This window comes from Fusarium oxysporum, chromosome 2, assembly GCF_000149955.1.
Source record: "Fusarium oxysporum f. sp. lycopersici 4287 chromosome 2, whole genome shotgun sequence".
Classification (NCBI taxonomy): domain Eukaryota; kingdom Fungi; phylum Ascomycota; class Sordariomycetes; order Hypocreales; family Nectriaceae; genus Fusarium; species Fusarium oxysporum.
The window spans coordinates 4,410,234-4,424,946 of NC_030987.1; the positions used below are offsets into that span (position 1 = coordinate 4,410,234).

Here is a 14,713-nt window from a genome sequence, read left to right on the forward strand (position 1 = left end):
GAGAAGAGATTGGGATGAATGAAAAGCATCAGGGCCGGTACTTTTGAGTAATTGCCTACATACCTAAGGTACTACAGTAACCCACATTTTTTGAGGATTTCTGATATCAAATTGTATAATGAAAAGTCACCCAGTCTTTTTGGTATCGAAAGTGTGTTGTTCTGTACAAAGGATGAGCGTTTCGTGCCTCTGCACCTTCAACCCCCCAATGCATCTCATAACCACTACCCTCCTAGAAAATAGCCAAAGCATTCGGAGGCGATCCAATCAATCCAGGCTGATTCAAAGGAGTCGAAGTAATCATGAACGAGTACCTCTTCTTCTCCTTACAATACCTCGCCAACTCCTTCAGGTCCCACAACTCGCCGATCGACATACCAAACATGTTCAAACAATACATATGAAGCACTGCACCAGTTAGCAAACATTCACAGTCTCCCAAACGGTAACAAAAAGAACGACTCACCGAGATCTTTCATCCCACCGATAGAACCATCAGGTTTCAATGGAGGATACGCTTCGAAACTATTCGAATCTGACGCCGCAGCAGCAAACCGCTTGTTCCACAACCACCGAGCCATTTCTTCGCAGCCGTGAAGACCTGTGAGTTTCGCAGCGGCCATTTTACCCAGATCAGCAGGGTTCATGTTATCGACTACTTCGGTTGCGCCTGTTCTGACAATCAGGATGTCGCCTGGTTGGAAGTCCACCTTTTGATATGCTGCGCAAGCCTCGAGGTCTTCAACCGTGATACGGTTCCCATCAAAGGCATGGAACTCTATGCCTTTTTCCTCGGCATAAGAAGCGTAGTCGATCAACACGCCTCGACCGGCAATGCAGCCTCGGGAGTGCCAATGGTCCAGGGTTGGCATATTGTTGGACTCGGTTGAGTCAATTGACAAGGCTTCTTTATCAGGATTTGCACCGTTGTATGCCAAACCAGAATGCTGGTGCTGGAAATGACACAGACTGTCCCATTGACTGCTACACTGCGTGTTGAAGGATAATTCATCGTCCCATGATTTGCCCTGTTCAAAAGGAAGCGCTGCCATGCTCTCGGGTATGTAGAGGATCTTGTGCTGAGCGGCTAATCGCCCTGGGATGTTAAGCTTGTTCATGGCATTGAGCGGCCAGCTATCAAACTTCAGTATCTAACAATGAGTGCCTTTCAGGAGACGTACTTTAGAGATACAGAGACTCCATCTTTGACCTCGAGAGCGGCATTTCGAACAACATCGGGAGTCAGGAAGTTCAGCGTTCCAACCTGATCTTTCTTCCCGTCACGATCAAAAACACCCCAGGCACAGCCCTTAGGCATGCCTTTAACCTCAGGAAGGTCGTCAAAGTCGGGGACAGAGCTGATGTTAAAAACCATTGTCGTTGTTGGTGGGTGAAGTTAATGGAGATGTTCCGTAATTGAAGCGGTGAAGTTGGGGATGTCGCCTGCTTTATACCACGTCGCAGACCAACCCAATTCTATCACTGCATGCGAATTAAGCTGCATTTGGATCGATTCATGAGAAATACTGCAGCCTGGCTGTATCATATCATCGTGTTCGCAAATGAGTATCCACTGGCTCTTGTCAGCCACTGCTACAGGGTATGTAGGCAGCCATTTAGGAACTGAAACTATTCCCAGATTTATACCGATGGGTAAGAAAACGGAATGCGCGATGGGAGTAATAGCAGACTTTTATGCAAGAATATTAGAGTATTCGATTTGAGTGATGATGTAGTAGATATGTGAATTGTGCTATTAGGACGGCGTTTCCAAGTTATGTCTGTTGCGATTGAGAAGACATGTTCGCGTCAGGTGACACATTTCACTAAACTTACCACTCTATACAACCAAGTTCCAAGCATCTGAAACTCTTCAACCTTACTGGAGGTCTTCCTGAGAGCCTAGACAAATGTTTGCTTTTCCATCGCTCGCACAAGCAGAATGGCACCCGCCAATCCGTGGAATGCCACTCAGGTGAACATCAATCAACTAATATCGATTCCATCACTCTCGTTCTAGGGCCTGCGGACGACAGAGGACATAGAGCTCGAAGAAGATACCACGGATGTTCTTTTGTGAGAGAAAAGTGCTTGAAGCCCGATTCGAAGGAAATTTCACGCGTGGTTCGTTTCAAAGCTTAGGTGCTTTCGGTTGAGGTCGAATAAGAGCAAGAGCAGTAGTGACAAGAGTGATGCAGCGTATAAAGAATTAACGAATCTGATATATTGTGAAAACTAAGTAGCATTAGGCCTTGGAAACGCCGAGGATAGTGCGAGTTGCTTGTTTATCAGTCTCGTAAAGGAACCACACAGCAGGTAAGTCAAGGTCAACACCATGCCCTCAATACATCTTTTTAAAGAAATAAAAATAGCTAAAGAAGTAATAGAAAGTAGAAAACGTTCTAATTGTTCGCAAAAGGCTGAAATCGCAGACCGGTGTTGTCTACAAGTTCTTCTTGAGATTAGAATCTCGGATCCAGCCCAGGCACGAATACGAAACACCAGTATTCAGAATATAGTTAAAGGGCTCCGGAAAACATAGGAAAGTCTCGAAGCTCCAAACAAAATCTGACACAATTGCCGATGCCTCAAATAGTCAACGCCGTTAGCGAGCTGCAGGGACACCCGCAACTCAATGGCTCGGTTCGAGACGAACAAGGTAATTCACGACAATCCGATTGGTGCAGATAAGTTTCTTTCTATCTAGATCAGATCAGATCGTTATCTTGAGCAATTATTCCCCCGTAATAAACTGGAACGCGTAACGGTGAGTAGGAGTTGATAGTTCTCGCATTCGGTTGTGGAGTTCGTATTCGTACTCTGTTTCACAACGTCAACTGAAGGAGCACAATAGCGGCACATACAGCTCTTGTTCGTTTTCGCAAAAGGATTGTATCATAGTTGTAAGAGTCAATAGTTGGAGAAATGGTAGAGAGTATGGAGTTGGGGAGGAATCCGAAATATCAAAGGACCAGCCTCCTTTGCATACGGGTTCGAGTTTTCAGGTTTCTATTTAAACAAGAACAATTCTCCTCAAACGAAAATCAGACCACTCCGAGCTCATCAATTCTCTCTATTCTTCTAAGTCTTTACACTCTGACTCTTTCGAAACTCCAAAATGTCTTCCTCAGAACTGATTTCCTACGACGAGGCTCAGAACTCGGCCTTCGACAATGTTCTCCATCGAAAATCAAAAGAGTCAAAGGGCGGAATGCGAGCCATGATCAACAAAGACAACAGAGCCCATGCTGCAGCTGTCGACGAGTACTTTCAGTTCTGGGATAACAAAAAGGCTGAAGATGAAGTTGAGGCTGTAAGACAGGAGAGAACTGATAACTACGCCAGTTTAACAAGGCAGTAAGTTCCCCTTAGCTCTAGCCTTTTCCTGTTACTGACTTTTAAAATCCAGATACTATAACCTCGCAACCGATCTCTACGAGTACGGATGGTCTCAGTCTTTTCATTTCTGCCGGTTTGCCTACGGCGAAGATTTCAACCGCGCTATCGCTCGACACGAACACTATCTAGCTCATAACATCGGTATCAGACCTGGTATGAAAGTCCTAGACGTTGGCTGCGGTGTTGGTGGACCTGCTCGAGAAATCGTCAAGTTTACTGGTGCTCATGTCACTGGGTTGAATCTCAATGAGTATCAAGTCCAGCGGGCAACTATCTATGCTGAGAAGGAGGGACTTTCTGATAAGCTTAGGTTTGTCCAGGGAGACTTCATGGTAAGTTGATTTTGAGCGAGCCCACAGGGGTATACTAACGCATCGAAGAAAATTCCCTTTCCAGATAACTCCTTCGACGCCGTCTACGCTATCGAAGCAACCGTCCACGCACCCTCCTTAGAAGGCGTCTACAGCGAAATCCGACGAGTCCTCAAACCCGGGGGTGTCTTTGGCGTCTACGAATGGCTCATGACAGATACCTACAACAACGACGATCTTGAACAACGCCGTATCCGTCTGGACATCGAACAAGGTGACGGTATCGCCCAGATGTTCAAGATCGACCACGGTCTGTCTGCTATCCAAGCAGCTGGTTTCGAGCTTCTTCACCATGAGGATCTCGCAGCTACAGATGATGGAACAGCACCTTGGTACTGGCCTTTGGACAGTGATATGCGATATGCACAGACTATCGGTGATTTCTTTACGGTTTTGAGGATGAATAAGTGGGGAAGACTTGTGATGCATAATGTTATTGGGGCATTGGAAGCTTGTTGGATTGCGCCGAAGGGAACGAGGAAGACGGCGGATAGTCTTGGACAAGCGGCGGATGCATTGGTTGAGGGTGGCAAGAGGAAGCTGTTTACACCTATGTATTTGATGGTTGGAAGAAAGCCGGAGGAGTCTGAGTAATGAGAAGGAAGCTAGGGTGGTCAACGGTTGTTAGATGGGATGGCACAGAGGGTCAAGGTACAGAGGAGCATTTGATAGGGGAAGATTATCGACAAGGGATGGGATATACCCAAAGAAATAATACATCGAAAAGTTAATATCAAGTTACGGACCCAAGCAAATATTTCATTATGAATCGCTCTTATTACTTTCGCCTCATGCCTCCCCTTGAATCTCGATTGCTAAGCCCAGGGTAGCATCCACTATGTAACCGATAGGGCTGGCCGCATCATATCTCCATAGCAGTGAGCAAATACCCTGTAAAAGCCATAAGCGGACTTTACATCAGTCAGAAATATGTAATCCTCCAATATCCGCCCATTACAACATCTAAACACGCAAGGTTCCATGTTATTAAGGTCCTCACGTGTTGAAAGCTTAGCCGTCTAGCTTATCGATAAGGCTTAGATCTCCAACGGTCCCAAATATCCGCTGCCGAGAATCTCACCAAGCCTCCGAGACCGCGCGTCAATGACCAATTACCACGGGAAAGCCATCTCCCGGGTGGGAACACTCATCCTATGACCCTGTGAATAGATTTCTGTAGGAATTTTTGAAGGCGCAGCTTGTCGGAAGATGAGGAATCCGAGCTGTGATCACTATGTGTTTTTTTTTTACTGCCGTACGCGCGCTGAAATCTCGGGATAGCTCAGCGGGATCTGGGGGGCTGGGGCCGATGTGGGACAGGGCTGAATACGATCGTTTCAAAATGGGGAGCTTTATTCTCAAGAGTTGGCGATTAAAAATGTCAAAAAGATGGGATTAAAAAGACAGGGCTTGGTATTGTAGATGATTACGACATTATTCTCTGGGCATTGAAGCTCACAGCTTGTTTAGGAGCAAATGATCATCAACGCCCAGCAAATGGAACCGGCCGTCTCACGTCATCATCATAGTCGTGGCGGTATAGCTTAGACCCTTTCGCATCACTCATCAGTGGCTGGCCACCCCTGCTTGCTCTCTGCAGCCCTTTTTTTTAATCCCCGTGGTCCCCCCTCTCATTCTTTTTCCTCCCCTCTCTCTGTTTTGCGAATCTGGCTGGAACACAAGCGATAAGAGCGTCACCGACGAAACGAAGCTGCTACGAGATACACGACAATTAACGAAAGACACGGAGATACGACATTTCACGATTGATCAGGACGATACGGCTGATAAGATTGCTATCTTATGAGTGGTTAGCTAATTGGAGCTCGATCGATATCGTGGCGTACCTTGCAGCTGAAACATAACAAACCCGATACGACACCCTAGATCTATCAAGCCACGATGCTGAAAAAGAAGGAAACCCTCACCATTATCACGCCCATCCCGGGCTTCATCCCCCGACAACTCGCCATCGATCTTCTTCACTCCCACGGTGAAATCATCACCGTCAATCCTCTCGTCCTGTCGCACAAGCCCATCCCCGCTCCTCGACATGCCGCCGCCGACGAGTACTACAGCACCTGGTACGAGATCACAGAGCGCATCCAGTACATCCCCGGCTTGGGAAAGATAGGATCTGGAAAGCTCACGTTCAATGGATGTTTCCATGATATGCCGTGGGGTATGCAGTCCCATATTTATATCCCGCTTGGTATCGACATGCGAAACAAGTACCGCATTATGGGGAATCAGCCGGGTATTGAACCACCGGAGCAACCTGAGCTTGGACTTGAACAACTCGGTGCACCGAAGGAAGGCCTTTATCTTCGCACTGATGTCGAGCTCAAGTGTAACATCACCTTGATGGGTTTCGTCAAGGCGGAGTCGAGAAAGGCTAGTGTTGATATGGTTAACCGCATGGTTAAGAAGGCGGAGTTGCTTGATGCTGGTCTTTTGAAGGCTATGTTTGAGGATGGAAAGCTGAAGACGTATAACCCTAATGATCGATCTGAGGCGAGTCAAGCGAGACAACAGGCTTTGAGACAGCAGACTATGACGGAGGGTCAGTTCGCTGCTGCTGCTGCTCCACCTGGTCCTGGACCCACGAGCCCAGGTCCTTCTTACGCTCAGCCCTATGCATATGCTCAACAGCAACAACAACCTCATCTCCAACCCCAACCTTCGCCAACATACCCCTACGCTCGTCCCGACGCCACCAACTCTCAATACCCCCAAAGCCCATACGGCTACCATCCAAGCCAAACACCTCCACCCAACGCCCAATACCAACAACAAGCACCACCCGTGCCCCCAAAAACCAACATCCAAAGCTTCCCCATGGAACTCCCCGGCGATTACTACCACCCGCAGCAATCACCAAACCTGCAACAACAGCCTAGCCCAGGGCATCCACCCAGCAACTATCGCAATTCCACGGGGTCGTATGACCCGCGATGGTCGCAGTCTAGCCCATCGGCTGCTGATTCGCATCGCGCGAGTATGTATTCGCAGTATTCGGCGGGATATACGTCGCCGGCGCCGGCGCAGCAGAGTTTTGCGGCAGAGTTACCGTCGCATAATGAGACGTCGGAGGAGCATAGGCATTGAGGGATGGGAATTGGATAAAAGTAGCCGGTCATTTTAGTGATGATACATGGGATAGGCGTTTGTTTGGGATTTTGGGATGGATTTGGTGCAGATACCTTTTGTGAGAAAGTCAGACACATCTCTGAGGGTCAATAGGATGTCTTGGAGAGAATATCCATGCAGTCTCTTTGAGTCTCTTGATCATGGTGTGGGTGATGAGAACACCCTTTTTTGGATAATATTGAACAATTCGCGATTGAAACACACTGGCCTGCGTGAGGATGACTGGTGATGAGTCCCAACGCCTCCGTGCAGATAGCTCCTTCGGGTGACACGAAGAAGTCAAGTAAACGAGATTCAGCTTCCATTACGATGCCAAACTATTATTCTCGCGCTAGTTTGATATTTTCGGGCAGATTTACGAAATGCGGCATTCGGGTTGTTGCCGGCGAGATAAGGCTGCCTCTTTTCAGCCCTACGGACGGAGTTCACCACGGCGGACTTTGGTGGAGTCGGAATTCAACCAACATTCTTCGGCGACTTTGCACACCAGAAACCAGCGCATGAGTATGAATTTGTCAGTAATAATGAACTGTAGAAACAATAGATTTGTAATAGAGATTGACGCATCGCTGCAATTGAGACTGTGGAGGGCTCGAGATGTTGATATAAGAAGCACCACATAACCCAAAGAGAGATGAATGACCAAGACTCAGAGCTTTTTCTTCCACTACCAATCCAACATTATTCCCTTGATAGCTTCAGAACATTGTTTGATCTCAAAATGCCTCTCATACAGCCCAAAGTCGAGCCTCTGCCGCCTGGTATCGACCTTACCAACAAAATAGCCATCGTCACAGGCGCAACAGCCGGCATTGGTCTCGAACTTTCCCGTCAACTCCTCAATCTCAATCTATCGACTTTGATCCTTGCGGTTAGAAATATCTCCAAAGGTGAAGAAGTCCGAAAGACACTTTCGGCTATCAATCCCAAAGCTGTTGTTCAAGTGATGAAGCTCGACACAACGGGGTACGCCAGTGTGAAGGCCTTCGCTGAGACGTTCAAGAGCAAGCATGGGAAACTTCACTTACTCATGTTAAACGCTGGTATAAGTGATATTCACTTCGAGCTTGTGCCGACGGGGCACGAAAAGAACTTTCAAGTTAATTACCTGTCTAATGTTCTCTTGACTTTGCTTCTTCTGCCTACTCTTGAGCAAACAGCTGAGCTTGAGGGGGCACCTACACGCATTACATGGACAGGAAGTCGCATGCATTGGCAAACAAGTCTCGCTAGCAAAGTTCCCCTCAAGGAAAATGAAGGCATATTTGAACACTTTGACGCACCGGGTGTTATTCCCCCTCTCACCCGCTACGGCGACATAAAGCTCCTCGTTCTTCTCTTCCAACACGAACTCGCCAATCGCTACCCTCCCAAGAAAGTCATAATCAACCACTTCTGCCCTGGTATGGTCGATACATCTATAACGGATATTCTCCCTGTTTACATCCGCCTTCCAGCGCTGTTGCTCAAAGCTCTGCGTGCGAGATCGGTCGACAAGGTAGGATGGATCGGATTACATGCTGCGATTGTGGTGGGTGACGAAACGCATGGGCAGTTATTGGGGGATAAGAAAGTTGCGGATTTGGGTGATTTTGTACCGTCGAAGGAAGGGGTGAGGGTTAGGAAGTTGTTGTGGCAGGAGACTGTTGAGGAGATGAGAGGGTTGACCCAAGTGCCTTCTTGGATGGAGTGATAATCAGATGCATAGATAGTAAAGTCGCAGTATGAAAGCGAATTCTCATTGATCACTGCGCCTAGCATCGCTTTAGTTACTCTCAATAAGCCAACGCTCCGCCTCCCTTCAGAATGGCACCTATTTGTTATCCCAAAACTCCCCGAACAAAGTAGGCAACTGTTGTACCCGTGACGCAGCGTAGACTTCTAGCCTTTTGAGGCCGCCTTTGGCCTCGAAGCGAATCAAACATGATCTGGAATACAACTGCCACATAGTGATCATTCGTACGTACTGGAGGAGCCAAAACATCGTTTTCAGATGCTCTTGCGTGTCGTCTCTACCCTCCCATTTTCTTATCTTTCTGTTGACATACCATTGATTGTCTTCTTTTAAAACTCCGTCAGAAACAGATCCAGACACACACGTGTGGGTTCCACTGAACCATAACAAAGGGAGTACACGGCGCCAGACAGGATCGGCTCTATCATCAGCTGGCAGTATTCGTCCGAAGTATACATCGCTTCCCCAGCGGATGGAGTGCATAAGGTGGCCGGGGGAGGTAACGAGCAAGTTTAGGCCTCCAAATGAGTATTCCAGAATATGATGTTGTCCGACAGTGGTTGGCGAGGGCGCAAAGATGGCGTCTGTCGATTCATCCTCGTCACTGTGGCCAGATGGTTTCTCGTCCTCAAAGAGTGTGATAAAAAGAGTGTTTCTGACTAGTGACGCATCGATTACAAAGCTCGCGCTTTGGTCATCCCGGATCCATGAGAAGATCATGTTCAGAAGGTCGCTTTGGGCGATGATGTCAACATTATCACATCTCCAGTCAGGATTCGAAGCTTTCATGGCCTGGAAGACGACCGCAAACGGGTGGTTAGGGTGCTTTTGCAAGAACGGGACCTTCTTGCACTGTCCTGGAACGTAGGAAGGCTCTTGGTAGTGGGATCTCTTGTGGACACTGATGGGATCAGGGATGTTATCGGCCTGTAACTGTCAGTCCGGTTTTTTTTTAAAGCCAAGTTGAATCTTGAGCCGCACGTGTTCCAGTTCAAACTCTTCCTTGTCATCGTCGGTCCAGGAGTAAATCACGTTGCGTTCATCGAGGCGTTGCTCAGGAAATGACAGATAATCCGGCCGGATACTGTTGAAAGAGACGCTGAGTAAATGAAAGGCATTATCAATATTCTGTGGTCCTGCATGGTTAGACATTTTGGGTTGTGCCTAGAAGTGACTGGTGGTGTGTGGAGTGATATTGAAAGAATGTTAGTTGATGCGTGCAGAGATGTAGATGTATAAACAATCTAGAGGAAGCGTCGATCTCTGTTTGAGATTCACACTTCAACCAAACTGTGAAATATATAGGAAGTAATAGCTGCCAGTAGCTACTGCTATTGGTATTGGATGCCCATCAAGTCGGTCATTCTTTCTGTTTCATCATCAACGCTTCTCTCCAACTGTAAGGTACCTAACCAGCCTGATCAAGTTCAGCTCATCTCTCACCATCTTCACTCTCTTGATCATCATCAATAAACATTCGCTTTTAGCATATCTACACGCATCAAGCCAACATTCTAAATAGGCATGCCAAGTGAAAGAAGCGATGGCATTTTAAGAGAGGTAAATGCGAAGTGCCACAATACGATAACATAGGTACTTAGACCACAGGGCTAAAATTCAGGGCGCTTATTCTATGTAATAAAAGGTTTTAGGTAAATCAGCCTAAATTTAGAGAGCTCTCTGAGATATTTACATTAGCATCCTCTTTTAGAGTCTAAAGCTTTCTTGCTCTCTAGCGGAAGCCTCGGAAAATTCTCCCATGATCATACAAACCAACCCCCCCCTGGTCGTTGGTTATACGGAGCCGAGGAAATCGTCAGGCCTAGATTTCAATAGTCTACTGCTGCATGTAGCTTATTTTACAGGGTCTGGGGTCTTCAGCTGTGTTGTAGTTGACGGATTGAGTCCTTATTGGACCGGACATAAGCGTGCATTTAATAGTCTCTTCGCTTACGGGGTTTGTTGGTGATGTTTGCTGTTGGCTTGGCATTTATAACCCTGGGGATCGGGCCAGCGCATTCAATATTGGGATTTTTGTAGGATAGCTTAGAGACGAGAAAAATGATCTGATTTCTGCTGTGTATATAAATCCAAGTCATTGAGTATGAATTCTCTTTATTTTCTGTGACTGTTATTCTGTTTCATCTGGTAAAATGGTTGCATTCAAGTCCATCCTCTTTCTCCTCGCCTTTGGCACAGAGGCCCTCGGTGTAACAACCGATGTCATCTGCCAAAGCAAATATGGCACAAAGAGTGTCGCTTCGAACAAAGTCCCACGGGCTACTACTACTGTAAAGAATCAGATCACGGTTATTAAGAAGGTCATTCGAAAAGTCAATGTTGTTGTAGTGCCCAAGGCCAAGACTACAACCGAGACGGAGATTGTGATTGAGAGGACTACGACAAGTGCTGACTCGGATGTTGAAACTGCTACTGAGACCGAGACTGGTGAGTTTATGGAAGTAGAAGCGAGTGATTTGAGTGGTGCTGATTGTTTAGATGTGCAAATCACGAATCGGGTTATGATGCTCACGCGAACTTCGACATCGGTATCTTCAACAACCACGACGAAGTACACCGCCAGCACCATCGCCGTACCAGCTGGTTTTGTTCCCATCAAAGAAGTTCAAGGCTACATCGCCAGAGTCAAAGCCCGAGGTCCCTTACCTAGAACTGCCGCCGAGTATCTCCAGCGCGTCGATTGCGTCAAGAAGATTCCCTCCACTACGACCAAGACCATAACTACCACAATCAAGGGAGCGAGAATTACTCTCAAGCCTAAGACTGTTACGAAGAAAACCACGAGTGTTGTTACTATCACGGTGACGGAACATGGACCTCAGGTTACGGAGACGGAGACTGAGACTTTTACTACGATGAGGGTTAACCTTGCTCAGAGGACTCAGACTCAGACAATTCCCGAGACTGGTAAGTATCCAGGCTTATAATCTGCAGTACTAATACTAATATGCTCAGTCACCATCGAATCTATCGTCCCAGCCGATCCCTTCTACGCCGCCTGCTCCTCCAACAATCTCGCAAGCACCGCCAACGGCGGCAAGAGAATCGCCGACTTTTCCGCCTGGACCGCCAACAGACCCATTTCCATCTCCGGTTTGACTAGCGCGTATGCATGCTGTGTTGAATGCCAGAAGAAACAGAATTGCTTGATGAGTCGGTCAAGTGCTGGCGGGGCATCGTGTTGGTTGTACTTGACACCCAGTGATGATGCTTGTTCGGCGCAGATCAACTGGTTGACTTATCGCACTGATAGTGGTGTGAGCGTGGAGTGGACTTATAGTAATGGACCCTGTGGGAGGGCCGTTAATGGGAGAGAGTCATCGTGATCGTCGCATCTGAGCTTGGCATCAGAATCATAGTTATGGTTGAAGAGGTCACCATACATAGGAAGCAGTCTGGAAACAAAACATAAATTATATAGATAAGTAACAAATATTAGAATGTAACCATTATATCAACTCGTATAAGTACCTTCACAGCCATTGAGGTGCTCTGTCACTACTCAATCAGAACTTGCTTCTCCTTCTTCAGGCTCTCAACAAAGCTAATCGACACATTGAGAGTCTGAGCGACAACATCAGGAGGAGTCAAAGCAAGCCACTGAGTCAAGGAGATATCGGCAACGCGATCAGACTTGTAGACTTCAATCCAGATGAGATCCTCATCTTCAGAGATGTTCTCGATGTAGTGCCTACCCAGCATCAGTATCATCTTCGCAAACAAGAGTGAGTAACTTACCCAGAGTTATCAGGAAACGCAGCAGTATCACCCGCCGAAAAGTCAAAAGTCCTCGCCGCCGCATTCCCAATAAAAACCGTCGCCCTCGCCTTACCCTGATGGAAGTACAACCACTCCTCTGCATTAGGATGCCAATGCAACTCCCTTAAACCACCTGGCTTCAGGGTAACGAACGTCGCAGCGAGGGTCTTGGACGCTGGGAAGTTTGTCGAATCGATCTTCCAGAACTTACCGCCCGTGCCGCCGATCTTTTCAGGATCATGCTGGAACGTGCGGTACACGAAGGAGCTGTTTCCTGAGAGTTTGCCGGCTGGCCCGTCGGTTACGTTGTGCTTGGTGGGTGTGCCGGGGAGGATGTAGGGGTTGGGGGATGTGACGTTTTCGAAGACGGAGGCGTTGACCCCGAAGTTCTTGGCGAGGATGTCTTTGGGGGTGTGGTTGATCCAGTCGTCAACCATGAAGGTGGTGCTGTCTTGTGTTAGTGTGTTGTGAAACCTGGGTAGGTGACTTACCCAATCTTGTCAAAGTCGGCTTCGTCAAAGACTAGGAGATACTCATTCTCATCGGCGAGACCTTGGACGGTATGAGCAGCGCCCTTGGGGAAGTACCAGATGTCGCCGTAATTAAGGACTTCTTCCTGATATCGCCCAAATTCATCAACAGCAGAGATGAGGACGGAGCCATTATACACAATGCCCCATTCGGCCTGCTCAAGTCAGTCTCTTAACAATTGAGGTGGAAGTATTAGACTTACGACTTTATGCCAGTGAAGTTCTCGAATGGCGCCCTTGACGAGATGCTGCTGAGCACCAGAGATGTCATGGCTGGACGGCAGATCTTGGATGACCTGTTCACGGACCCAACCACCCTTTAAGAGACGGGTCTTGGAGTCGGAGAAACTCCATTTGAGATTGGGAACAACGCCGTTGTCAGTGGGCTGTTGACCAAGGTTGTCTGGGTTCTGGAGATCAAGCTCCTTGTTTGTGCCCCCTAGTCACTGTGTAAGTACGTGATGAGAGTAAGAGAGCATCAGATGTTTGGTAGCTTACCTAGAAGAACAGCACCCTTGCCCTTTCCATCATAAGGTTGGCCTTTGTCAAAGCCGGGTTGTTGAGTGTCCTTGGGAGCTGCAGTAACGATATTCGACCCAAGGCATAAAGCCAGGGCAGAAGAGAAGAACGATGCGCCCTTCATGGTAGCGATAAGACTGTAGTCCAAAGACGAACAAGCTGAAGAAGGGGAGTGATGAGAGGATGGATGAGCAAGGGAGAAAGATAGGGACTTCCGTCTCACCGGCGACGTCTTATACCCTCAACACCACAAGCTTCATCACGACATCATGCATACAGATACATCCATCAAACTGGGAAATTACGAGAGACGTAGCTGAATGGCAATCACACCCTAAACACTTACACAAATGACACTACGATAAGTCGCGCTGTCTGAAAGAAACAATGATCGGCATAGCTGCATGAAGCTGTCAAGGAAATTGCAGTACGAATTCCGACTGCAAATGGCGTTTGCTTACCCTGAACACAGCCATTTGAAGGTTCAGAAGACATCAAGTAATAGCTCTTATTTGACCGTAATTATGCATTTTGAGATCTCGCCTGAATGGATCATTAAATCTCATGAATATTTCGAGCGAATAAATTCTGTAAATATCTTCTCGTTCAAAAAATTTAGTTGCTATTTGGAACAATGTCTTGATCTTTGTCTGGTGTAACCCTCTCTTCCGCACGCACCCATCACAGCCAAGATCGAATACTGATGATCGACAACCCGCCTGCCAAGACGGATATAAGCGTGATGGCGGGCCAGGATTAATGTAGATCTGGGGTTGACGACATTATTAGTGGATTTAACGTGATCGATGCGCCTGTTTTAGTGCGGCTCAACATGGGTTTGGACGAACCAGGGCCCCACGCTATAAGCATAGATTTATGGTAATTGATAGTGCTGTAAATGTCGGCTTTCGGAATGTTTCTGATTATCGCAGGCCCCATCATTTGGTATGAGCTCATGTTCACGGTATTGTAAAATTTAGTGAGTATACGTGCGAAAGCCAAGATGCTCATATAGTTAATTCTGTAGTTTCTGGGTATCGCAGCTCGGAATGGCTCGCCGCGAAACCAACGGCCCCTCGGCGTGGCTGCGCTCGCAGCCTTACAAGGATTATACTCGCAATCCAGACTAACAAGACGTCTTCCCAGAGTGTCAAAGCACTCTGAAGATCTCTCACAGATTCAGCCTAGCAGGAGAACAAACGTATAAGTCATTTCCCAAAGGAGATGTT

General features: G+C 47.4%; 7 protein-coding genes across 10 annotated transcripts; 4 read left to right on the top strand and 3 right to left on the bottom strand.

The window, feature by feature from the left end:
• Nucleotides 1-19: 19 nt before the first annotated feature.
• On the bottom strand, nucleotides 20-2,409 carry FOXG_08764 (uncharacterized protein). Of its 4 annotated transcripts, none has more exons than XM_018387791.1 (4): nucleotides 1,837-2,409; nucleotides 1,182-1,781; nucleotides 467-1,134; nucleotides 20-408 (listed from the first exon to the last, which is right to left on the bottom strand). In XM_018387791.1, exons 2-4 carry the CDS (start codon nucleotides 1,373-1,375, stop codon nucleotides 233-235), a joined length of 1,038 nt encoding a protein of 345 aa, XP_018245710.1. In that variant the 5' UTR covers nucleotides 1,376-1,781; nucleotides 1,837-2,409; the 3' UTR covers nucleotides 20-232. The 4 variants fall into 4 exon arrangements, with proteins under 4 accessions (XP_018245710.1, XP_018245711.1, XP_018245712.1 ...); XM_018387792.1 differs by having other exon boundaries at nucleotides 1,182-1,690; nucleotides 1,837-2,391; XM_018387793.1 differs by having other exon boundaries at nucleotides 467-1,690; nucleotides 1,837-2,391.
• A 429-nt stretch (nucleotides 2,410-2,838) lies between these two features.
• FOXG_08765 (sterol 24-C-methyltransferase) lies at nucleotides 2,839-4,563 on the top strand. The gene is made up of 3 exons (XM_018387794.1): nucleotides 2,839-3,357; nucleotides 3,410-3,731; nucleotides 3,780-4,563. The coding sequence occupies exons 1-3, from the start codon at nucleotides 3,119-3,121 to the stop codon at nucleotides 4,362-4,364; spliced, it is 1,146 nt and encodes a 381-aa protein (XP_018245713.1). The 5' UTR covers nucleotides 2,839-3,118; the 3' UTR covers nucleotides 4,365-4,563.
• A 58-nt stretch (nucleotides 4,564-4,621) lies between these two features.
• Nucleotides 4,622-7,574, top strand: FOXG_08766 (uncharacterized protein). Its single transcript, XM_018387795.1, has one exon. The coding sequence runs from the start codon at nucleotides 5,673-5,675 to the stop codon at nucleotides 6,876-6,878; it is 1,206 nt and encodes a 401-aa protein (XP_018245714.1). The 5' UTR covers nucleotides 4,622-5,672; the 3' UTR covers nucleotides 6,879-7,574.
• Nucleotides 7,575-7,641: 67 nt separating this feature from the next.
• FOXG_08767 (uncharacterized protein) lies at nucleotides 7,642-8,613 on the top strand (the record flags this gene model as incomplete). The annotated part of the gene is made up of 1 exon (XM_018387796.1): nucleotides 7,642-8,613. The coding sequence occupies one exon, from the start codon at nucleotides 7,642-7,644 to the stop codon at nucleotides 8,611-8,613; it is 972 nt and encodes a 323-aa protein (XP_018245715.1).
• A 120-nt stretch (nucleotides 8,614-8,733) lies between these two features.
• On the bottom strand, nucleotides 8,734-9,807 carry FOXG_08768 (uncharacterized protein; the record flags this gene model as incomplete). Its single annotated transcript, XM_018387797.1, has 2 exons — nucleotides 8,734-9,582; nucleotides 9,637-9,807. The coding sequence occupies 2 exons, from the start codon at nucleotides 9,805-9,807 to the stop codon at nucleotides 8,734-8,736; spliced, it is 1,020 nt and encodes a 339-aa protein (XP_018245716.1).
• A 952-nt stretch (nucleotides 9,808-10,759) lies between these two features.
• Nucleotides 10,760-12,135, top strand: FOXG_08769 (uncharacterized protein). The gene is made up of 3 exons (XM_018387798.1): nucleotides 10,760-11,103; nucleotides 11,155-11,583; nucleotides 11,632-12,135. The coding sequence occupies exons 1-3, from the start codon at nucleotides 10,809-10,811 to the stop codon at nucleotides 12,000-12,002; spliced, it is 1,095 nt and encodes a 364-aa protein (XP_018245717.1). The 5' UTR covers nucleotides 10,760-10,808; the 3' UTR covers nucleotides 12,003-12,135.
• A 39-nt stretch (nucleotides 12,136-12,174) lies between these two features.
• FOXG_08770 (uncharacterized protein) lies at nucleotides 12,175-13,608 on the bottom strand (the record flags this gene model as incomplete). Its single annotated transcript, XM_018387799.1, has 5 exons — nucleotides 12,175-12,367; nucleotides 12,415-12,882; nucleotides 12,927-13,120; nucleotides 13,169-13,404; nucleotides 13,464-13,608. The coding sequence occupies 5 exons, from the start codon at nucleotides 13,606-13,608 to the stop codon at nucleotides 12,175-12,177; spliced, it is 1,236 nt and encodes a 411-aa protein (XP_018245718.1).
• Nucleotides 13,609-14,713: the final 1,105 nt, after the last annotated feature.

Bases quoted from the DNA above. Each gene is read 5' to 3' on its own strand.
- FOXG_08764 (XM_018387791.1), bottom strand. From the start codon at position 1,375: ATGGTTTTTAACATCAGCTCTGTCCCCGACTTTGACGACCTTCCTGAG. The intron at 1,135-1,181 runs GTACGTCTCCTG...GAAGTTTGATAG, and splicing joins GGAGTCTCTGTATCTCTAAA to CTGGCCGCTCAATGCCATGA. The intron at 409-466 runs GTGAGTCGTTCT...TAACTGGTGCAG, and splicing joins CGGTGGGATGAAAGATCTCG to TGCTTCATATGTATTGTTTG.
- FOXG_08765 (XM_018387794.1), top strand. From the start codon at position 3,119: ATGTCTTCCTCAGAACTGATTTCCTACGACGAGGCTCAGAACTCGGCC. The intron at 3,358-3,409 runs GTAAGTTCCCCT...TTTAAAATCCAG, and splicing joins TACGCCAGTTTAACAAGGCA to ATACTATAACCTCGCAACCG. The intron at 3,732-3,779 runs GTAAGTTGATTT...AACGCATCGAAG, and splicing joins TTGTCCAGGGAGACTTCATG to AAAATTCCCTTTCCAGATAA.
- FOXG_08766 (XM_018387795.1), top strand. From the start codon at position 5,673: ATGCTGAAAAAGAAGGAAACCCTCACCATTATCACGCCCATCCCGGGC.
- FOXG_08769 (XM_018387798.1), top strand. From the start codon at position 10,809: ATGGTTGCATTCAAGTCCATCCTCTTTCTCCTCGCCTTTGGCACAGAG. The intron at 11,104-11,154 runs GTGAGTTTATGG...CTGATTGTTTAG, and splicing joins TGCTACTGAGACCGAGACTG to ATGTGCAAATCACGAATCGG. The intron at 11,584-11,631 runs GTAAGTATCCAG...TAATATGCTCAG, and splicing joins TCAGACAATTCCCGAGACTG to TCACCATCGAATCTATCGTC.